General features: G+C 42.3%; 1 protein-coding gene across 3 annotated transcripts; it reads right to left on the bottom strand.

Moving 5' to 3' along the window:
- Nucleotides 1-408: 408 nt before the first annotated feature.
- On the bottom strand, nt 409-22,050 carry cnr1 (cannabinoid receptor 1). 3 transcript variants are annotated; one of them, XM_058057521.1, is made up of 2 exons: nt 20,277-22,050; nt 409-2,961 (listed from the first exon to the last, which is right to left on the bottom strand). In XM_058057521.1, the coding sequence occupies exon 2, from the start codon at nt 2,919-2,921 to the stop codon at nt 1,518-1,520; it is 1,404 nt and encodes a 467-aa protein (XP_057913504.1). In that variant the 5' UTR covers nt 2,922-2,961; nt 20,277-22,050; the 3' UTR covers nt 409-1,517. The 3 variants fall into 3 exon arrangements, with proteins under 3 accessions (XP_057913504.1, XP_057913501.1, XP_057913503.1); XM_058057518.1 differs by lacking the exon at nt 20,277-22,050 and adding an exon at nt 3,802-5,224; XM_058057520.1 differs by lacking the exon at nt 20,277-22,050 and adding an exon at nt 3,807-5,224.
- Nucleotides 22,051-23,848: the final 1,798 nt, after the last annotated feature.

Here is a 23,848-nt window from a genome sequence, read left to right as displayed (position 1 = left end):
CAATCAGCTGCGACTTTATTGAAACAGTAATGCTAAAAACACTTGACCCATGTTTTTTTGTTCTTTTTGAGGTCACGTATTCCTGATATTGCCATCACTGTACAGAAGCCACTTGACGTTTGACATGTTTTTATCTTCACCATTCAATAATACAAGAGGCATCGACAGCGTTACTGGTTACACGGCTGTCATGGATAAACGTCACACTGATAGAAAAAGCCTACATAACGATTGTGCTTAAAAGTACTACATTGCTTATTTGAAAATAAATATCACATCTTCTGGGATTCTTTTAAGTTCTCCCATTTAAGCATGTTCTGCTTCCTTGTTTCTGACAGTTAAAAATGAACAGGTTATTTTTTTTATTACGCTAAGAGTACTTCACTATAGGTCTGTGCATGGGTGGGCTTTTTAAAAATATTTTTCGCCACAAAAAAAAACAAAAAAAAACGACACCCTGCCTGCAACAGTAGCACTAAAACGACTCACTGCAATGATTAATTAAAGGCTTTGGGTTGGAAATATTATCACTAAGCCACAAGGTAACATTACTTACATACAATCTAGTAAAAGCACACATTTTGAAGCCACTTCATATATTTTTTTCTCTGCACAGTAGTGGCCAGCACGCTGTGTCTTAATTCGTTGTTTTATGAAAGGCTTTCAAATATAGCTGACGAGTTTGGATTTCAACCAGGGATGGGCATTACAACATGGGAGGCAAAGGGAATGCACCGTTTGGCTGTAGCCAGCAGAGGCGCTGTTGAGTCAACAAAAGAAGCTAACGCTGAGTTCAGAGTCCCCTGTTAAAAATATTTCTTAAAATTGATCAAGGGACTAAATCAAGGTAATTTAATCAAATGCCCATCCCTGATTAGATTTTTTTTCAAATAACACTGTACAGTTGATGATGTTAGTTTACACTCTCTAACAGCTAGCAAGTAAACAAATGGATACACTTAGAAAAGATTGGTAATCACCATTTGATTTTTTTTTTTTTTTACTGCAAAGCATGTACTTACGTCTTGTGTTGTCTCGACATGAATCACCACTCATTTCACACACATTTGCCACTCTCCAAGCGAAAGAAGTAGAAAAGTGACCTGTTCTAATAAGCGGTGTAGGAAATAAACAATAATATACACGGAGGAAGATAGAGTGAGAGAGAGATAGAGAGATAGAGAGAGAGAGAGAGTATTCATGGTGCAAATGACACAGTAGAACAATTGTTTGTAGCCCCTTGTCCCCAACGTGAAGATTTTTTCAAAACCTGAATTCACAGTACAAAAATATAAAATGCATTCACTAACCGCACATTTCTTCCATGTGATGAGTCCCGCCTATGACCTTGTAATACCAGTTTGGCACTTTGGCACACTCTGTGCTCACACGCTAATGTAGAATAACTCAAAATGTCACTTTTTCCTGCATGTGGAACATTTTAAATCAGGTTTATTATGTTTTAAAAGAAAAAAAAACAAAAAAAGATGAGATTTTTGCACCCAGTGAGGTGACAGCTAGACGGCTTCCGCAGAAGTCTCAGTGGACACGGACATCGTCACTTTGGCTATTTTCACAGTGGTCTTCACGCAGCTCTCCGCCGCCCTGTTGGCTGAGATGTTTCTGTTCTGGCAGTCCGACTCGAGGCTGTTGTCCAGCTGCTGGGCGCTGCCCCTGCAGGCGTGGCACGAGCTGATGAAGGCGTGTCGCAGGTCCTTGCTCCTCAAGGCATAGATGATGGGGTTGACGGTGGAGTTGAGGAGGCAGAGCATGCTGCAGAACGCAAACACCGTCTTGATGTCGTCGTCCATCTTCCAGAAGAGGTCGTAGAGCATGATGGCCAGCACTGGGCCCCAGCAGATGACCAGCACCACCAGGATAAGCACCAGGGTCTTAGCCAGGCGGATGTCCATGCGGGCCTGCTCGGGGCGTGTGGTCTGCACTTTGGTGCCATCTGCAGAGTACACCACCAGGCTCTTCTGGGAGGTGCGGCTCAGCATTCGCACGGCATGGTGGTGCGCTTTCCACAGGATGTAGATGTAGGCGTAGATGATGAAAAGAACCAGCACAGTGGTCACCCCGATCCAGAAGAGCAAGTAGTTCTCATCGATCAAGGGGAAGATGTCCGAGCATACCGACTTGAGACGTTTACAGTTCCAGCCCAGCAGAGGTAGCACGGCGATGACGATGGAGATGGTCCACATCATGCAAAAGGCGATGACCGCCTTGGTTCGAGTCACAATACGCCTGTAGGCCAGAGGTCGGTGGATGGAGATGTAGCGGTCGATGGCAGTGAGGAAGAGGCTGCCCACGGAGGCGGTGAACGACGCGGTGACTCCGCCCAGCTTGAAGAGAAAAACATTAGGACTGTCCTTTCTGTGGAACACGTGGAAGTCCAGAAAACTGTACACGAAGATGACGCTCCCCAGCAGGTCGGCCACGGCCAGACTGCCGATGAAGTGGTAGGAGGGCCTGCAGCGGAGCGTGCGCGACTGCAGGATCACGCAAAGCACCACCAGGTTCTCCAGCACCGTGAAGGTCCCCAGGGTCAGAGACATGACAGCCACGGCCAGCTGCTGGCTGGGCGTCAGAATCATGAAGCACTCCATGTCCATGAAGTTCTCCCCGCATTGGATGTTGCTGCTCTCATCTCGGAACGTGCTCCGATTGGACAAGAGCTCCGTGGCGTTGGTGGGGTAGAAGGGTGCCCCTCTGAGGATCAGTTCCTCATCCGGGGGGAGTCTATCGGGGAAGGAGTTGCTGCGGAAGGCGGACAGGGGCTTCTGCAAAGAGAAGGCACCCTTGAAGTCTACATCGCTGACGGGCTCGTCGTAGTTGGCGTCGTTGGAGCCCAGATATTGTAAACCAGATGTGATAGTCCGGAAGGTGGTGTCTGCCACCGCGTCCAGCACGGACTTCATGGCTGCGTGTGAAGGAGAGGCGCTCAAAGCTTACAGCAACCTGGCAACGGACGACACACATCTCAAGACATGTCGGGCAAAAAATAACAACATGAAAATTGTTGATTCACAGTAGCGCAGCAACAACAAAAAAAAAAACACTCAGATGTTATTGTGGTCATAGTTTGCATCCTGATAGCTCACCGCAATTATGACATTATTGTCTTACTTTGGTTCTCATTAGGTGTACCTAATGTTGTGGCCGGTTGGTGCATTTTCATTCATTCATTCATTTTCTACCGCTTTTCCTCACAAGGGTCGCGGGGGTGCTGGAGCCTATCCCAGCTGTCTTTGGGCGAGAGGTGGGGTACACCCTGGATTGGTGCCAGCCAATCACAGGGCACATATAGACAAACAACCATTCACACTCACATTCATACCTATGGACAATTTGGAGTGGCCAATTAACCTAGCATGTTTTTGGAATGTGGGAGGAAACCGGAGTACCCGGAGAAAACCCATGTATGCACGGGGAGAACATGAAAACTCCACACAGAGATGGCCGAGGGTGGAATTGAACCCTGGTCTCCTAGCTGTGAGGTCTGCGCACTAACCACCAAACCGCCGTGCCGCCCGGTGCATTTTCAATTAAACCCAATTGACAACCTTTAAATTCATTTTTTGTACAATTGCAAGTTTTACATGTGTTAAAAATCTCCCCAGCTTGACAGTGAATGTAAACCTTGCACCATGCATGCACTTTCCACAGCAAAACCACATTTAAAACCCACTGAAAATGCTCATTGATATGTATGCATAACTGAAAATAGTGTACTTTAGTGACAAGATGTGTGAATTAAAATAAAACTGTAAATAATGATTAAATTGTGTGTGTTTTTACCTTACATAATTCCCTCAAGCGCGCAGAACCGCCCTTTTATCTCCGTGCGTTAATCCAAGTCAGAAGTGCAACATCCAGTCTCCAATGCACTTGTAAAAAAAATGTAAAAAAAATAAATGTGGTTTAATAAAAACAAGCCTTTGCAGCCATTTTTTGGAATTCTGCAGAAAAAAAATTGAAGTTTTTTTTTTTTATGTGTGGAAGTAAGTGCTCTCGCTGCTCCCGTTGAGGATGTGAGCTCCAGTCCAGACGCTCGCTGGTTACTCCCTCTATACACACACTCACTCACACTCACACACACACACACACCCTCTCTCTCTCCACAGTCCTCTCACTTTTATAAGGCGTCGTTCCCTCTAAGCCACGTCACGTGACTACCGCATCCACTTTTCACAATGCTGTCACCGTGCACATGTTGCACAAAGATGGACACGCACAAAGATGGACACGCACAAAGATATCATTTGAATTCCCAAAGCTCCCCACTTCCTTTGCAGACAACCAAGCTCAGACAAAGACGCATCAAGCCAGAACAAAACATAAAAAATAAATAATCACAGCACAGTTTGTGTTATTTTGCAGGAAGTTCTTCTTTAAAGGGTGTAAGCATTGCTACTTAACATTCGGTGTTGTTTAGCTGAATAATTAACGGCTCTACCAGTAATTCACCAGCATGCACGCTGTTGAGTCATTTGACTCCTCATTAGGGTCACAGACGTGCCATGACAGGCAGGGAGGACTTTTAATATCAGTGCAGACCTGCCAACATACAGTATATGAATCTGTCCTACTCAGCATGCAAAATCAGTCAGTATGCTTCCAAGAAGCACCGAGTTAGCCCAACATGCGTTTTTTTGGGGGGGAACACCAGAGATTCAAACTCTTGCCAAGCTGTGTTTGAATAAGTTCAAGTTTTTCCTCACACACACACACACACACACACACACCAGCAAAACCCACCAATTAACCTTTATCAGCTGCATCTAATTTCCATATATATTCATTTGGTAAATATTTGACATCTTTTGTGACACAAAGGCTGAATCGGCGATGCAAACTCTAAGGAGACATGGCTGAGGTTGACCTTCAGGATGAGAATCCGTTGAGATTATGACAGTGGAACCTCCAAAGTCAAACACAAATCTTCTTCTAATAATTTTCCCCATTAGAAATAATTGAAAATCCATACATCGTGGGGGGTGCTGGAGCCTATCCCTGCTGTAATGCAGACTCCCGGGTGTTAATATTAATATACAGTGGTGCCTTGGTTAACATCATTAATCCATTGCAGAAGGTTCGACTCAAACCAAAACAGACTGTAACCAAAGCAAATGTTCCCATGGAAAATCATGTAAATCCAATTAATCCGTTCTTGACACCCTGACCGTCTGGACCTGAGATAAGTGAATTTCCAAGACGCAGGGTTTCTTATTTATGAATGGAATATTTACAGAGTGGGCTGCATAGCGGTGGAGTGGTTAGCACGCAGGCCTCACAGCTCGGAGACTCGATTTCAATTCCACCCTCGGCCATCTCTGTGTGGAGTTTGCATGTTCTCCCCGTGCATGAGTGGGTTTTCTCCGGGTACTCCGGTTTCCTCCCACATTCCAAAAACATGCTAGGTTAATTGGCGACTCCAAATTGTCCATAGGTATGAATGTGAGTGTGAATGGTTGTTTGTCTATATGTGCCCTGTGATTGGCTGGCCACCAGTCCAGGGTGTACCCCGCTCTGCCTCTCGCCCGTAGTCAGCTGGGATAGGCTCCAGCACCCCCATGAGGATAATCGGTAGAAAATGAATATTTACGTAGTCAGACCACTGTTCTTGACCATGTAAATATGATTTTTAACATTATTAGAGTCCTCTAGTCGCCTAGTATGCTATAGTACAGCATATCTGAAGCTGCTTAGCAACCACATCAACTGATTTCACAAGGACCTCTTGTGGGATGGAAGCCATAACGTCTCACATTCGCCCTTCAAGTTCTTCCAAATTTGTTGGTTTGGTGGAGTAGACTTGCTCCTTTAACCAACCCAAAGCCAATCAAAAACAACAGGACCACCATCTTGCATGAAAATTTTAATTTGCCATCACTGGTGCCCATCTATGAGGATGGAAACACATCATCCACAGCAAAAAGGGTATAAATAATAATAATACAGTAATGATAATAATAAGTCTGTAAAAGCCACCATCAGTAATAGTTTTCTTGCTCAAGGGCTCCCACTGTAGTTGTGAAATGTCCCTTACCTTCAATCTGCCATTTTGGTGCGCAATAAACAACTACTCAGCATTAAACGTGTAATTGTCCTGGCTTGTCCACCAATTTAAAACATCAATCTGTGTGAATTGACAATAAAATGTCAGCTTTAACAATATTTTCATTGCGCACGTGGTTGTAATAGGGAGAATGTCATCGCCATGGCAACCCCACATGAACTACTTTTAACGTCTAGACCGACTTTGTCTGCTGTTTATTTCATGACATGATGCTACAGGACACGTGCATTGAATTTGTACACATCCCATGGCAAACACTGTTGGTACTGTTTGGTACAGTCCTGAAAAGGGTTTCGTTCATACAATGAAATATTACATGTTTACATTCCCACATGTACCTGTGTAAATATTCACAACCCTTTTGATGGACAAGAAGAGTCCCAGTGGGAACAATTTCTCAGCCACTTAGTTATTTGTGATGCTTGTTGTCAATCATGTGCAGTCAGTTGTGGAGATCCAGATGATGACGTTCAACTCCCATTATAATGATCTTTTTTATTTTTATTAACATGTGTTTGGGGTCACTGCTTTCATCAACACCCCTACGCTAGATAGTAACTACAATGACCTCCACCAAGGTCTTGGAAGTCTGATATAAACTGTCCTGGGTGCCATGTAAGGAAGTTGCTGATTCACTCCCCCCATAAAAGAAAAATCCATTACTATTATTCATTCCTTTTCTGTGTTGGAACCTATCCAAGCTGTCTTCGGTGGCCAGCCAATCACAGGGCACATATAGACAAACAACCATTCACACTCACATTCATACCTATGGACAATTTGGAGTTGCCAATGAACCTAGCATGTTTTTGGAATGTGGGAGGAAACCAGAGAAAACACATGCATGCATGGGGAGAACATGCAAACTCCACACAGAGATGGCCGAGGGTGGAATTGAACTCGAGTCTCCTAGCTGTGAGCTGCACGCTAACCACTCAACCGCCGTGCATCCCTATTACTATTATTATTATATCCTATTTTTTTAAAGTTAGCAGAATGGTAACTGCTTCATGGATATTAATGGTAGGTATCAAGCTGTTAGGAATCTACCATTTGCATTCTGATGTGGGGGAAGACTAGAAGGGAACGTTGCCGAAGTTACAGATAATGAGGTTTGTGTATTTGGAAGTGAACACTGAAAGAAGTTTGGGATGTCTCTGAATGCTCGTTTCAGAGACTTTTTTTCTAACACAAGCTCACTGTGACATCACAGTGAGTCTGATTTCTTTTTATGGGCGTGCCCGTATACACACCGAATGGGACCAATCACAGCGAGGTGAGTGTGGGTGGAATAAATGAAAACAGACCTTCATGGAAATCCAAGCAAATACAGCTGGAATTAAGTGCAGACTCTTAAAGATCTAGAAAGCTTTCTGTGCGGGTTATTGTGTGTAGCTGCTCTATAGGAGTACACAACCCAATACAAAGGGCGGAAAATGAGCATGAAGTCAACAAATATGTATATTTAAGCAAACTTTCTGCATTTTTTTTTTGCCTCAATCAAGGCTTTGAAGCATAAAATGGCTATATGAAATATAATAAATATGTCATTGAAAGACGTTGTGATGATATGTAGTATTCCTCACTGGTCACTAGGTACCAGTAATGGTGTTTTTATTACATAATTACAACACAAGCTATTGTTGCAGCCAACTATGAACCCCCAATGTCAGCCACTCCTCCCATTCTAGCACCAGAACACGTTTATAGCAACATACACTAGCATTATTTATGTCTTAATGGTTTATTTTCCGTTATTATGTCTACTATATTGGGTAATACGAGTGTAAAGGAGACCATGGGGGGTTTATTTCAAGTCTAGAGGGCTTCTAATAATGAAAAAAAAACTTAATTAGAAGGTTCTAAACAGGTTCTCTCTAGGCGACTTTTCCCTATACGCTACTTTAGTATACAGTATTTTCCGTCTGGTACTGTATCCTCTCCAAATGAAAAGTTGAATATTTTTTTTGATGGCATATTTGGGCACACGGAGCAGTTTGAATGTTGTGACAGTTTTCACCGATTTGGTTGGCATGCTAACCTGTTAGTGAGCAATGAGTGGTGGCTCAGGCAAAGCTTCGGGCCATCTGGCTTTCAGCTGCGCTACATAACATTTTGTCCTCCGCTGACTCACTTCCATGGATCAGTTGGGGGGGGGGGGGGGGGGGGCAATGCAGTCAGTTTAGCATTAAACACACGCTTCTATGTAATGTTGCATCGCTGTTTGGTGTCAAAAAAAAAAAAGAAAAAGGAAAAGTAAACATTAGTGGAATGTAATCCAGAGGTGGAACAGGTTGCTCTATGACATAAAGTGCTTCCTTCCTTGCCTGTGGCTTCACATTATGCCCAATGAGGCCCACAGTTGTTCCACTGCATCAATTCTTCAGCTTGCCGAAGCTTGAAAGCATGCCCTGACTTCTAAAACATCCCATTGAAAGCCTCTATTAGTTTACATGAATCTTTATCCTTATTGGCATTCCCCTGATCTGCATCTTGAGGGTTTGCTTACGTTATTCCTAAATAGGCTAAACCCATGATTAAGGTTTTCACAAGGTCTGTGCACGAGACAAATTTGCCTGAAAATAGGTCACATGCGCTTTTAAGCAGGTGCAGGAGCAACTCATTTTCCACATGTTACTTTCTCATCTATTTTGGTGAACCGCTGATAAATGTGTTTCTGTGCGGCGCCTCCATTAACACACAACAGGAAGTGTTTGGCAGTACTGGAGCAGCCCATCCACTGCTTCATGCTGCAGCTTAATCAACTTGTAATAATATGCAGTTTTGACCATAGGTTTAATTTGATCCACCGTCCATCCATCCGTGCACTTATGCATACACGCAGAACATAGGGGGCGCATTCAGTGCAAATGCGCAAAGGATCCTTTCCGTCTTGCTGATCCCGAGGTAAGGCAAAGAGCACCGAGTCAACCCGAGTCAGGATAGAAAAGACTAATCTCACAGTTGGTTGCACATTCACCAGACTCTCTTGTTAGTCCCTGGTGGTGTAATGGTACAAGTGCTGCCTTATAAAGCATTCTGTTGTGTTATTTTGCACTAAAAATCACTGATTCTACTTGTATTACTACAATTTGGTTAGGAGCAGCCCCTCTGGGTTTTTTTTGCACACAGACCAGCTTTGACTTAGGCTTAAAGTAACACATGCAGATATGCTAAGAAGGTATCACTTCTAAGAAGGAAATACTCAAGTTTAGCTTTGTTGATATACGTAGGTGGAAAAAATTGTATAAAATGGTAAAAAAAAAAAAAGATAAAAAGGTATGATTCGTTTGGACTTCAGTCTTGTTTCCTTATTTTTGCAGTTTTTTTTTTCATTAATTCATTCATTTTCTACCGCTTTTCCTCACGAGGGTCGCGGGGGGTGCTGGAGCCTATCCCAGCTGTCTTCGGGCGAGAGGTGGGGTACACCCTGGACTGGTGGCCAGCCAATCACAGGGCACATATAGACAAACAACCATTCACACTCACATTCATACCTATGGACAATTTGGAGTCACCAATTAACCTAGCATGTTTTTGGAATGTGGGAGGAAACCGGAGTACCCGGAGAAAACCCACGCATGCACGGGGAGAACATGCAACTTCCACACAGAGATGGCCGAGGATGGAATTGAACCCTGGTCTCCTAGCTGTGAAGTCTGCGCGCTAACCACACGACCGCCTTGCCGCCCAGTTTTTTTTTTAATTTCCAAATATTTCAACTTTCTTGTTAATAATCCTTGTAAATGTACTTCTCATATTATGACTGTTTCCATAATATTTTTGATTTATTATTTATTATGTAATATTACAACTTCCACCCCCCAACCTTCTTACAAAATTACAGATTTTTTCATTTTTGCTGTTTTATTTTAATTTTTCCAACTATTTCAACTTGCAAATTTTCTTCTCATAATTCATTCCCATAATGCTTTGACTTAATTATTGTAACATTAAATTTTTCCCCACCTAATATTCCAAAATTTTTATTTTATTGATTGTTTTGGTTATTTGTTATCATATTATGTCTTGAAAAATGTATTTTTTTTATATTTCATCTTTATTGTACTCCTATTTTTCATCATGACATACCAACTTTTCTATCTTAATATTTCAATAATTTTCATTCTGGCAACCAATGGACGTTGCTTCTGATTAAAATGGGGGACTTGTGGGTCAGCATAGACTTCAGTTCACTCCAGAGCAGCTCATTCATCCCTGCGTTCCTCCAAATGAGAACATGGCCTGCCATCTTCGAGGACAGGCAATTTCCATACTGCGTCTCTCATTCACGGCTGCTTTCCTACCCTCGCTATCGCAAGAGAAGACATCTTGTTTTCCATTTTTAACACACGCCATCTCCTCTCAACATGTGTGGCTTGCAACATATTCATCGTGTTCATCCTTGCACACATCGTGAATAGATTTAGTACGCTGTGTTACTTGAATGCCTCACCTCGCGTTGTGGCCTTCACTTGCAAGCTGTATTTAAATGAAAAGCCTTTGCAAAAGATGTGATAACATAAGAACGGTGTTAGCTCATTAAAATGTTCAAAGCTTACTTGCAGACAAAAGACATCAGCTTTCAAAAACTGCTGTTAACATATTATATAGCTGCAATTTTGAGGGGAATTTTCTATTCTTCTGGAGGTTCTGCTATACGAAAGAGACAGAAGACCAGTGGATCCAGGACGGAGCCTTGAGGGACACCACCTCAAAAAGGATTTGGACATGTACGATGTGAGTGAGCATACAATCGTGGCGGGATGAGAACATGTGAAGCTTCGGTGGTGTGCAGCACCTCAGTGAGACGATTTTCATGTTTGATTCTCATCCAGAAGATCATTCCGGAAGACAGCTAGTCAGACAAGCAATATAAACCGGAACAACCTCAACCATACGGTGTTGTCAACTGTCAAAACACCATTTAATACGTTAGCAGTTAGAATATTATTTTAACTTGAATTGAATCAATCATTTAACACAGTTTTGTTGTTGCATCATATTACAGTGGTACCTTGGTTAAAGTCCGCCCTGATTAACAACCAACATTTTTGGTCGTCCAAAATACAGTCCAGTTTGTTTACAATCATTTACATCATTTAATACGCTAGCAGTTAGTTAATATTATTTTAACTTGTATTGAATCAATACTACTTCTGGTGGCCCTCGAGTTCCATCTCTACCCTGTGAGGTAAGTCGAGTTTTGTTGTCGCATCTTATTACAGTGGTACCTTGGTTAAAGTCCGCCCTGGTTAACAACCAACATTTTGTTGTATTTCTGTCCAAAATACAGTCCAGTTTGTTTACACCGCCATCTTGGCACACAAGATGAAATTTTGCGATACTTGCACGTGAACGTACAATGCATTGTGGGCCGCAGGCACCAATTTAGGACGACTGCATCAGTTATAGTTGAACCCCCACTGCCGCCTAAAAAAACTTCATCTAGTCAGGATACCTCCCGGACGCCTCCCTGGTGAGGTGTTCCGGGGTACACCTAGGACACGCTGGAGGGATTATGTCTCACAGCTGGCCTAGGAACGCCTTGGTGTCCTCCCGGTGGAGTTGGAGGAGGTGGCCGGGGACCAGGAAGTCTGGGCTTCCCTACTGAGACTGCTGCCCCCGCGACCCGGACCCGTATAAGCGGAGGAAAATGGATGGATGGATGGATGCATGATTACGAGTTAAAAGGTTCCACAACCTGGCTAGTCAAAGTGAATGCATCTGGTGTTGCTTTAGACCAGGGGTCTCAAACACACGGCCCACGGGCCAAATGTGGCCTGCAGGACACTAGTTTGAGGCCCCTGCCTTGATATGAAAGTTTAATGTTAGTGCGGCCCGCGCAAGTTTGATTTGGATGCTATATGGTATCATGTACCCAGAAAAAATGATTACGTTTGATTAATGTTCATGTTAAAGGTTAAATAACTGTTAATAGGTATCCTCCCTATCCGTGTGGAAGTGGTAAGTTTTTGGCTATTTAAGTTTAAAGGAAATAACTTGAAGGCTACCGTTTAGGTCGCTAGCTCTCTAGTTTGCGAGTTAGCATGTGTCTCAAAACCCTGCAGTTGCGCAATATGTTGTAAATAAAAAGAGTATACATAAATGTGACTATAGTCGTGTTTTGTCATGTCTACAGGGCTCTAATAATGCTTTGTTCATTTTAATCTGAAAAACATAATTTGTCTACCCACCAACTATATGTGGTTTCTTAAGTTTTTATTATTTGCCCTTTTATTATTATTATTTTATTATTATTATTATTATTATTACTGATTGATTTTCTTTATTCTTGATTTGTTTATTTATTTTCCATCTTATTTTGTGTAGAAAAATAAAAATGAAGATATTTGAGAACAGTGGAATGTTTTATCAGAGCTTTTCTTGTAGAAAATTGGAACCAAAGCAAAGTTTTTATTTATTTTTAGTTTAGTTTTTAATAAATGCGTTTTTTTTTTTTTTTGGGAAAACCTGATGCGGCCCAGTCTCACCCAGACCCTAGCTCCAGTGGCCCCCCAAGTAAATTGAGTTTGAGACCCCTGCTTTAGACAATAGTACCATCACTTTGATGTCCATCTGTCCAGCTTCCATTGGACCATCACAACAGCTACAGAAGTGATTTGGATGAGGACCAGCACATCAGAGTTTAAGACCGCTGATGGAATTACGGGGGTGCGTTTAGCAGCCGCTTCCTGCTGGGGAGGGCAGCTGGTGAGGAGGTCTCCTCTGGGCGCATCCTGTTTGAGGTGCTATACAAGAAAGGCCGACCTTGCAGCTAGCCCGGGATGTGCTAGAGGAGTGTGAGCTCCATCTGGGCTGGGAATACACGAGGCTCGAAATCATTAAGTCAGATCTCTCACAATAACAGCACCAAAGCAAACAGAATGTTGACAGATGATTAGTGTTCTAAAAAAAGATCTGCTCCTTCCTACTCCTTTTTGACCACACACAAAAAAAGTTTTTTTTAACCCCCCCCCTGCAAAAAAATAATTTTGTGGTGCCTCGTAGTCAAGGGCCCTTGAAATTGTCAGAAAAAAACAACTATTATCTAGATCAGGGGTCTCAAACTCAATTTACCTGGGGGCCACTGGAGCTAGGGTCTGGGCAAGGCTGGGCCGCATCAGGTTTTCCAAAAAAAACAAAAAACGCATTTATTAAAAACAGAAAAATATACAAACTTTTTCAGTGCTTTGGTTCCGATTTTCTACAATAAAAGCTCTGATAAAACATTCCACTGTTTTCAAATATCTTAATTTGTATTTTTCTGCACAAAATAAGATGAAAAATAAATAAATCAAGAATAAAGAAAATCAATCAATCAGTAATAAATGAATATAATAATAATAATAATAAAACGGCAAATAATAAAACGTTAAGAAACCACATATAGTTGGTGGGTAGACAAATTATTTTTTTCAGATTAAAATGAACAAAGCATTATTAGAGCCCTGTAGACATGACAAAACACGACTATAGTCACATTTATACTTTTTTTTATTTACAACATATTGCGCAACTGCAGGGTCTTGAGACACATGCTAACTCGCAAACTAGAGCGCTAGCGACCTAAACGGTAGCCTTCAAGTTATTTCCTTTAAACTTAAATAGCCAAAAACTTACCACTTCCACACGGATAGGGAGGATAACTATTAACAGTTATTTAACCTTTAACATGAACATTAATCAAACGTAATAATTTTTTCTGGGTACATGATACCATACAGCATCCATATCAAACTTGAGCGGGCTGCACTAACATTAAACTTTCATATCAAGGCGGGGGCCTCAAACTAGTGTTCTGCGGGCCACATTTGGCCCCCGGGCCGCATGTTTGAGACCAGTGATCTAGAGGAATGTTCTATTGAGTGAAACTGCAGCATCCACTATCCCCCCTCCCCATCGGTGTTGAGGTGTTCCAGTCTCATTAGCAGTCCTAAATTGTCTTGTCTTGTATTTGTTATGTGCTTCAGGCCTAAACGGCACTAATGGATGCATTTTTTTAAATAAATTAAACGGCGTGTGTGTAACGAGAGTCAATTGAAAAACAATTCAAGTGGAGTTGTAACAATTCCTCACAACATCTTGCCAATAACTTCTGGCCCGCTTCCATCCCTGGACCGACCGACTGCACGTACCTGGCCGTCTGTGAAGAGCAACCATCCCATCCCTCCAATGAATTGGCACCACAGCCTTAGATATGCCGTTGGCATGACAACCAGAGAGGAGCTAAATGACACAGCCAAGGTTGAGCACAAACAAAGCCAGAGAACATCATCATTTGTTCCACGGGGAAAGACTTGACGACAGAGCAGCGTACCAACAAAGAAGGCCAATAACAAAATGTCCTGAGACTATTTTACCAATGACATCGGTAGAGTTGCAAGAACACCTCAGCCTCTGTGTACCGTGGGAGTGGGTGAAAATTCCATATCTTTCACTATGGCGACAACCGGGCGACGTAGAAATGATGAACTCTTGTGGACAAAAGGCAAGGACACAACTTGTACAAAAGAAAAAGGTGTAGAAAAGAGTCTGCTTAACGTCTGCTCTTCCAAGCACTGGCGTCATGGCAACCGCATCCACTGTGAACCATCATCCTCTCTAATAGCGGGCCTCCAAGTCCGACACGGTCATGGAGATCTGATCCTAGTTGGAGTGGAACACTGAGGGGGTTCAAGTCCTTCTCCCGAGGCTTCACCAGATGGAGACCCTCGGAAACAAAAGCACCACTTAAACGGGGATTGTCAAGACACTTGAATGTTGCAGCAATCGCTTCAAACTTCATTCTGTTCTGACTGTACTGTACAAAGTGTACAGTATAGTACTTTTTACCCGACCGCAGTAATTACCCTCAATGCTTTAAGGCAGGGGTCTCAAACACGTGGCCCGCGGGCCAAATGTGGCCCGCAGGACACTAGTTTGAGGCCCCCGCCTTGATATGAAAGTTTAATAGTTATCCGCCCTATCCGTGTGGAAGTGGTAAGTTTTTGGTTTTTTTAAGTTTAAAGTAAATAACTTGATCGCTAGATCTCTAGTTTGCGAGTTAGCATGTGTCTCAAGACCCTGCAGTTGCGCAATATGTTGTAAATAAAAAATAAGAGTATAAATGTGACTATAGTCGTGTTTTGTCATGTCTACAGGGCTCTAATAATGCTTTGTTCATTTTAATCTGAAAAAAATAATTTGTTTCTTAAGTTTTTATTATTTGCCGTTTTATTATTATTATTATATTTATTTATTACTGATTGATTGATTTTCTTTATTCTTGATTTGTTTATTTATTTTTCATCTTATTTTGTGTAGAAAAATAAAAAGTAAGATATTAGAGAACAGTGGAATGTTTTATCAGAGCTTTTATTGTAGAAAATCGGAACCAAAGCAGTGAAAAAGTTTGTATATTTTTCTGTTTTTAATAAATGCATTTTTTTTTTTTTTGGAAAACCTGATGCTTAGCATCCATATCAAACTTGCCCGGGACGCACTAACATTACACTTTCATTAAACTTAAAAAAGCCAAAAACTTACCACTTCCACACGGATAGGGCGGATAACTATTAAACTTTCATATCAAGGCGGGGGCCTCAAACTAGTGTCCTGCGGGCCACATCGGGCCCACGGGCCGCGTGTTTGAGACCCCTGGTATAGAATTACTATTATTACTAAAATCACTCAACACACATCCGTTATCGTTGAAATAACTGGCAACACACGTCTAGTCACACGTCAGTCTAGGGCTGCATGAGCGCTGCCGGCGTTGGGGAGCTACGGTTCATTGAGGATACATAAATTCCAAAATGGACTGTGACATTGTGAAGCAGAGCATCTTCTCTCTTGGGAAACTGAGCTGCACGGCAGTTTTCCGACGTGATGAGAAGCCTAAACACACCTCCAAGATGATCGAGTGCCTTGCTGAGGAAGCTGAAACTGAAGGTGATGGAATGGTCAGGTATGTCTCCACCCCCCATGGGGCATCCTCATTATCCAGGTTGCACACTTCATAACTATTTCTATGTTCCAAAATGTGTGGAGAGGAGAGGACGGTTGAATTTATCAGCAACGTTTTATAAAGAATGTTCAACAGTTCAACCTGACATGAATCCTAATCAGCTCCAAGCGCAACTTGCACGTGTTCACATGACGTCTTGGCCTGCAGCTAGAACCAAAAGGAAGACTCTCCCCGTTCGCATAACTATGCACTTTGCATCTAAACGTCCTGGTATGATTTCTGAAAAGGCAGACTTCCTCTACACAGCGTCCACATGAAAGTTTTTCTTTGATGAGATGCAGATGAAGGAGAGAGACTTGAAGAACTGGGCCACTGCGGCAACAGCAGCACCGTCAAAATGAAAACAGTGGAATTTAATAAGAGATGAGAAAATACATTTTTGGATCGAAATAAAATAGGGCGACACGGTGGTCGAGTGGTTAGTGCGCAGACCTCACAGCTAGGAGACCAGGGTTCGATTCCACCCTCGGCCATCTCTGTGTGGAGCATGCGTGGGTTTTCTCCGGGTACTCCGGTTTCCTCCCACATTCCAAAAACATGCTAGGCTAATCATAGGTATGAATGTGAGTGTGAATGGTTGTTTGTCTATATGTGCCCTGTGATTGGCTGGCCACCAGTCCAGGGTGTACCCCGCCTCTTGCCCAAAGACAGCTGGGATAGGCTCCAGCACCCCCCGCGACCCTCGTGAGGAAAAAGCGGTAGAAAATGAATGAATGAATGAATAAAAGAAATGATGCAGAGTATCGGGCGGCACGGCGGTCAAGTGGTTAGCATGCAGACCTCACAGCTACGAGACCAGGGTTCAATTCCACCCTCGGCCATCTCTGTGTGGAGTTTGCATGTTCTCCCCGTGCATGCGTGGGTTTTCTCCGGGTACTCCGGTTTCCTCCCACATTCCAAAAACATGCTAGGTTAATTGGTGACTCCAAATTGTCCATAGGTATGAATGTGAGTGTGAATGGTTGTTTGTCTATATGTGCCCTGTGATTGGCTGGCCACCAGTCCAGGGTGTACCCCGCCTCTCGCCCGCAGACAGCTGGGATAGGCTCCAACACCCCCCGACCCTTGTGAGGAAATGCGGTAGAAAATGAATGAATAAAATAAAATAATAAAAAAATGATGCAGAGTATTATTTCAAGTACAGCTAGAGATCTTCTCCATTTCAGTCCGAAAAGAAGAAATAATGTGTGACGAAGTTTACAGTTGACAGACTGATGATGAGGAGCCTGTCTATCTTTATCCAGAGCCATCCCAACGTGTGAAGGTACACGGACGGCGTGTGAATGTTCTAGCATGTGACACGTTGCACAAAATGCACAAATCCACGTCTGCCAATCACTCCTGCTCGCAGAAGAAAAATACTTGAAATCATTGACCCCCAGCAACTGCCCGTGTTTAAGATAATCACATTAAACGACGACAAACTGGAAATGGTGGGTGATTAGATAGACAACATACCTCTTGATTGCGAAATTAGACCTCGGATATCATAATGAGAAACAATTGCAGCGCCTATCTTTGTGTTGAATATCGCTCAAACTGTCATTAGGACAACAAATCTCTTTTTCTTATGTTTTTATCTTTTTAGTCCTATTTTATGCTCTTAGTCTTCAGCTTTTAACTCCAGTGTTTCCTCAGGGGGGGTCCTCCACACTGGGGGCTGTGTCGGGTCTGCTGAGGGGGTGCCATCCTTGGGTCCCTTCGACCCGGCCGGCTGGGGGTTCCTCCTTTTAATGGGTGCTGGTCCCCCGATGGCACGGCCTGCGGCTCCTCCCAGTGTGGACGGCCCCAAAGGGGGCGTTTCCTTGTTCCTCAGTGCCATGCCATGTCTCCCTACTGTGTGTGATTGTGTGATTGTGTGTGTGTGTGTGTGTGTGTGTGTGTGTGTGTGTCTAGTATGGAGGGTGGGAAGGAGGGGCTTTCTTTTGTTTCTTTGTTTTTTTCTTTTAATTGTGGTAATTGTTTTAATTCTGTAAAGCACTTTGTGTTGCATGTCTTTGCAGGAAAAGTGCTATACAAATAAAGTTGATTTGATTTGATTTAAAACTGAAGAAGATTCGTGGAAAAGGATCAACAACTACAGCAATCTTGTGTCTCGTACTGACAAAGTTGCTCGGGAGAACTAAAAACCATGCTGCAGTTTGAGTAGAAACGATAGGAATTTTCAACATGTATTCACAAACAGAAGATGTGACTGAAAAAGCCACTGAGCATGTGCAAAGAGGTCTAAACGAGGTTGTTTAGTGTTGCTGTGTGATGCTGGAGGCTGGTGTAGGAAGGTGGCATGACAGACAAGCCGGAGAATAGGTGGGATGCCTGTCACCCCCCCCCCCCCCCCCCCAACGACCCAACCCCCCCGCCGTAAAGTATGCATAACTTGGCTAACTTTTGAAGACTGAGGCGGAGGTGTGACAGAGTTGACAAGGAGGGATGCTGAAGGGTGCTTATTTGTGCACACTAAATGGAAAAAACAATGGGGGCGTTGCAAAACATAAGGTCTGAAGCCTCGGGGGCAGTGTCATTTCATCTCAAACGGACAAAAAAAATCACTTTGGACGTGTTTGAGCTCAAGTGATTGATTTGAGGTTCTGGAAGGAGAGAAAAGGAAGTGAAGAGTGAAGGGCCAGTGAAGAGTCAAATCTCTTTAACTGCATTGAAAACTACATTTTAGATCAAACCAGTCCTTTATATTTAAATGAACTGTTATTTTCCAAATATTTGAATGGGATCACTGAATGTTCTGAACTCCTGTTTCAAGGCCACTCATGTATTGATCAGAATAATGCTGCCATATAAGAGAGGTCTGAGTGGATGGAGCTCAACTTCCCACAGCTACATAGCAAACTACAGCACTTAAAGGGGAACTGCACTTTTTTTGGGAGGGGGGGGGGTCCCATCATTCAAAATCCTTATGTGAAACATGAACATATTTCTTTCCTGTTTCTATGCATTGCAACACGAGAAAACAAGCTAGCTTACAATGCTGTCATTGGGATAAACCTATTTCGATTATGAAGCCCTCTAAAAAAACCCTCTAGTTTGATACCCATGCTGTGATCCTGCATTAACACGTACACTGATGATAACATGTAATAGTTGTAGTATCTTGCCATATTTTGATGATTTAAAACAATACCCAAACTTCTTTTTGAAGCACACTGATACACATACTTATGCTAATTCTGTCAATAACAACAGCAGCCACAACACTTACGATATCCGCTTTCAATGGGATGGCTGTATCTTCCAGCACATGACGTGCGCTCCAGTCCTCAGGTTAAAAAAAATGCTGACATCTTAGTCGCAAAATTGAGAGCTTGGTATCCGCTCTTCTGTCTGTGAATGATGCCGAGACGAGTGATTAGCGAGGCAACGGATCATAGTTTATCATGTTAGCTGCTAAAATAATAATATCGCCGTAGCTTGGTTAATATATATATAAGTCGGTTATGTTAATATAACACTGTTGGTGTTTTTTTGAGTTTTTTTAGCGACAAAATACGTATTTCCCATGACGTCCGTTGTTAGCCAGCTCATATTAACTTGTTTTCTTGTGCTATAATGCACAGAAAAGGGAAAGAAATATATGTTCATGTTTCAATTTAGGATTGGGAATGATGGGCAAAATACTTTACGTTATACTTTTGCAAGTAAAAATAGAAAGAGATGGTTGTGTTGCACATTTTTTTAAATTTGCTTTCCCCCTTGTCCAATTATTTTGTTACTTTGTTTTGGCAATGAATAAAGTATCTATTTTTCTATGTATCAATTACTCACTTTGTCTCACATCAGATTTTCTGCTGCTGGATTTTCAAAAATGTGGTACAAACAAGCAGAAGGGTACCAATCTCCATTTATTTGCATTTCAACGTGGGAAGTCCAATTTGATGTTTGGACTTTGAGCCAAATTGTCTAAAAGTGTAAATTGAGGCTGGAATAACATTTAAATGCAGCGAGACTTGGAAAACAACAACTGCGAATGCATGAAATGGTGGGGACGTTTTTGTCAATTGACGACAAAGTACGCCTGAGGTGGTTCAGGTCATGTTTGACCATCTGTCTTGCTGAATGACCTTCTGGGTGAGAATCAAAACACAAAAACTGCCCTCCATGCTGTCACTGAGGTGCTACACACCACTAAAGGTTCACATGTTCTCAATCCGCCACAGCAGGGTGCTCACTCACCTCATATGTGTCCAAAGCGGTGCGAGCTGGTGTCCCACAGGGCTCCGTCCTGGATCCACTGGTCTTTCGTCTGTCTCTTTCATGGAGTTGAACCTCCTTTAATTAATCTATCCCTGGGTCCAACTGTGACCAGCATGGAATCTGTCAAGTAACATTTTAACATTGTTACTGTTGTATAAAGTATAAATAAGCAGCAGCAATGGAATGTGTACTTACCCGCCACTTTGATCAACTTGAGAGGCAAGTCTCTTCACATAAATAAGCCGCATCCAGAAAAATTGAAGACTAGAGCTGATATTCTTTTTTTCTGGATTAAACAGTCAATCAAAAGTAGTTCCAGATATGCCAAGTGTGGCCCAGTTATTTATTAGCCTTTTGCTAATCAGAATTAAAATATTATTGATAGTATTGATATTACACTCTTCTACTTAGGCCGCACGGTGGAGGAGTGGTTAACATGTAGGCCACACAGTCAGGAGATCGGGAAGAGCTGGGTTGGAATCTCCGCTTGGACATTTCTGTGTGGAATTTGCATGTTCTCCCTGTGCATGCGTGGGTTTTTTTCCGGGTTTCCTCACATATTCCAAAAACATGCTAGGTTAATTGGAGTCTCCAAATTAGTACAAATATAAATTAGGTCTCAGGTGTGATTGCAGAGTGTGTGTGCTAAATTTGGTGTTATCGCTCTAGCACCCTCTCATACCGGTCACTGGAAGTTCAACATGGCACCCCCGGCAAAGAACTCTCGAAGGACGATGAATTGAAGAATTGTTGCTCTACATAACCATGTTGTAGGCCGGTGGCTCGCAACTGCCCCCCCGATGACAAGTGGTGACCCAAACTACAGAAACTAAGTTAAATAAGAACTTTCCACAAAGTAGGATTCAATATGAATATATGAAATATTCTTGTTGTTACCACATACAAAACCTGTTTTTAGAGTCCTCTAGACATGAAATAACACCCCTATAGTCACCTTTACACTCCCGTTATCATTGTGTTACACATTGTGCATGCACATAAGAGTGCAGGGACACAAGAGACAACCATGGCTTTAACAATTAGCAAGCTTGCGAGCTAATTAGTTAGCTACCAACTTATTTACTGTATACTAAATGTAAAAAAAGGCTGAATACAGAGTGGGAAAGAAGGACAAAGAAGCCAAAAATGTACCTAAGTTAAATAAGAACTTTCCATAAAGTAGGATTCAATATTAATATATGAAATATTCTTGTTGTTACCGCATAGAAAACCTGTTTTTAGAGTCCTCTAGACATGAAATAACACCCCTATAGTCACCTTTACACCCTTGTTATCATTGTGTTACAAGTTGTGCATGCACATAAGAGTGCAGGGACACAAGAGACAACCATGGCTTTAACCATTAGCAAGCTTGCGAGCTAATTAGTTAGCCTCCAACTTATTTACTGTATACTAAATGTAAAAAAAGGGTTTAAAGCGGAGTGGGAAAGAAGGACAAAGAAACAAAAAATGTACCACTTCCCCACGGAATGGGAGGAGAACTTACTGTACTTCATCCTGACCATTATGATACAGTGGTACCTTGGTACATCCGTCCAGGAATTAGTTATCATCCAACTTATTTACTGTATTCTAGACGTAAAAAAGGGTTTAAAACAGACAAAGAAGCAGAAAGAAAAGGACAAAGAAGCCAAAAAAAATTACCACTTCCACATGGAATGGGAGGAGAACTTCTTTTCACGCTAACATGTCGGAGATGTGCCATGGCTGACTCCATGCAGTGTTACAGTAATGCAGTGCTTCTCAATTATTTTGTGTCACAACCCCCCCATGGGACAGAAACATTTTTTTAACCCCCCCCCCCCTTCCAATTTGAAATACTAGAGAAACTGCTAATATTTTAACATCTCATAACCTTTTATATTTTCATCTTTTGTCATCCTTTGAAATGTTGTCATGTGGGCCATGTTTCATTTCTTTTTTTGTAATAAGACTTGACTCAATAAAAAACAAGCTGCAGGCCGCCAGTGACCCCAAGGCCAGACTTTGCACACCAGAGACATAAAGAGGCACTTTCCTGTGTACATCCATTTAAAAAGTCTTTTCACTGTCTCATTACCGACTTATACATTTTAGGTGCTTTGAAAACCAACAGAATCAATAAAAACGTGTCTCTAAAAAGCACACCAATATCCAAGTGCCAAAACGCTGACGGCCAAGTTGAAGCTCAGAGCTTCCCGGCTCGTAGAAGGGAATCAAACAGCTCGCCAATGACTCCAGGCCGTGTCATTAGTGTGGCTGAAAGCCGTGGAGGGGCAGACTTCACAGAAATGTATCCCTGTGGAGAGTGCTATAGATTTGGGAAAGAGCAGCGTGGACATGTCAAAGGTTCTGCTGCAACATTAGAGATGCTTTGGACTGAAATGGACTGATATTAAAAAAAGACATCTTTTCAAATGAAGAGCAACTGCATGAAAGTAGAGCTCGGCAGAGATGTAACACTCACTATGTTTCATCCACTGCTCATTCTGCATCCCTTTGGAAGAAAATAAAGATTGAATAAAGAGCTTGCAGCAGCGCTTTGGGCTCAATGCTTTTACAATGTGAACAGATGCAGCAAGTAGACGTGGAAGAGGGTGAAAATGTGTGGGGAGATGCGACAAACGGGGGTGGGGGGTAAAGGCGTGTGGCGGCATGCTTCATCATATAGTCAAATGCTCCCTGATCTGACATCCCTATGAATAACCTGTCACGGGGCCAAAGCCTGTTACAAAACATAACATCCATCTTTTTCCTCATAACAGTGTTGTGCTTTTTACTGCTCATAAGTGCCAACAGCGTGCGTCTGTCTGCTTCTTTGCTCTTTAGCTTTAGCCTTAGCTTGATTGCTAGCTGTCAGTCTGGCAGAGAAAAACGGGACAGCGGCTGACTTTTGCGACAATCGGTGGATAAGATGTAAGGATCCACGTATGCTTAAACGTTTTGAAAGTTACATACTAACATTATATTGGTGTGAATGTGTGTGGGCTGCACGGTGACAAGTGGTTATCGCACAGGCCTCACAGCTAGGAGACCCTGGTTCGATTCCACCCTCCGCCATCTCCATGTGGAGTTCATCCAAAAATATGCTAGACTCCAAATTGTCCATAAGTTTACGCATGTAAAATTATAATGCTAAAACTACGAAAATGAAAAAATCTTTGATGACATCAGAGAAGAGAGATGCAACTATTTTGTTCGCTAGCTAATAGGATGCAAACAAGGAAGGATGTTTTCTGATTTAAAAAATTATGTGCGTATTGTATGCTAACCGGATAATTCACGCTAACCGAGGCAAAATTGTGGAGTAAATTTTCGACGTTAACCAAAACAAAAAACTATTATATTTTCTATATTATATTATACTATAATAAATGAATGAACTAATAGTTGCTCTACATAAACATGTTGTAGACCAGTGGCTCTCTGGTTTGGGTATGGGACCCACCTCTCAATGGCAAGTTAATAAGATAAAAGATAAGTAGAATTCAATATTGTAGTTACTGCACAGAAAACATGTTTATGACGTTTTAAATATTTTTTAAAGCATT

This window comes from Doryrhamphus excisus, chromosome 19, assembly GCF_030265055.1.
Source record: "Doryrhamphus excisus isolate RoL2022-K1 chromosome 19, RoL_Dexc_1.0, whole genome shotgun sequence".
NCBI lineage: Eukaryota > Metazoa > Chordata > Actinopteri > Syngnathiformes > Syngnathidae > Doryrhamphus > Doryrhamphus excisus.
Note: the sequence above shows the minus strand (reverse complement) of the source record. Positions and strands in the feature narration are given on the sequence as shown.

What these genes read in the sequence shown, in the direction of transcription:
- cnr1 (XM_058057521.1), bottom strand. Translation starts at nt 2,921, where the DNA reads ATGAAGTCCGTGCTGGACGCGGTGGCAGACACCACCTTCCGGACTATC.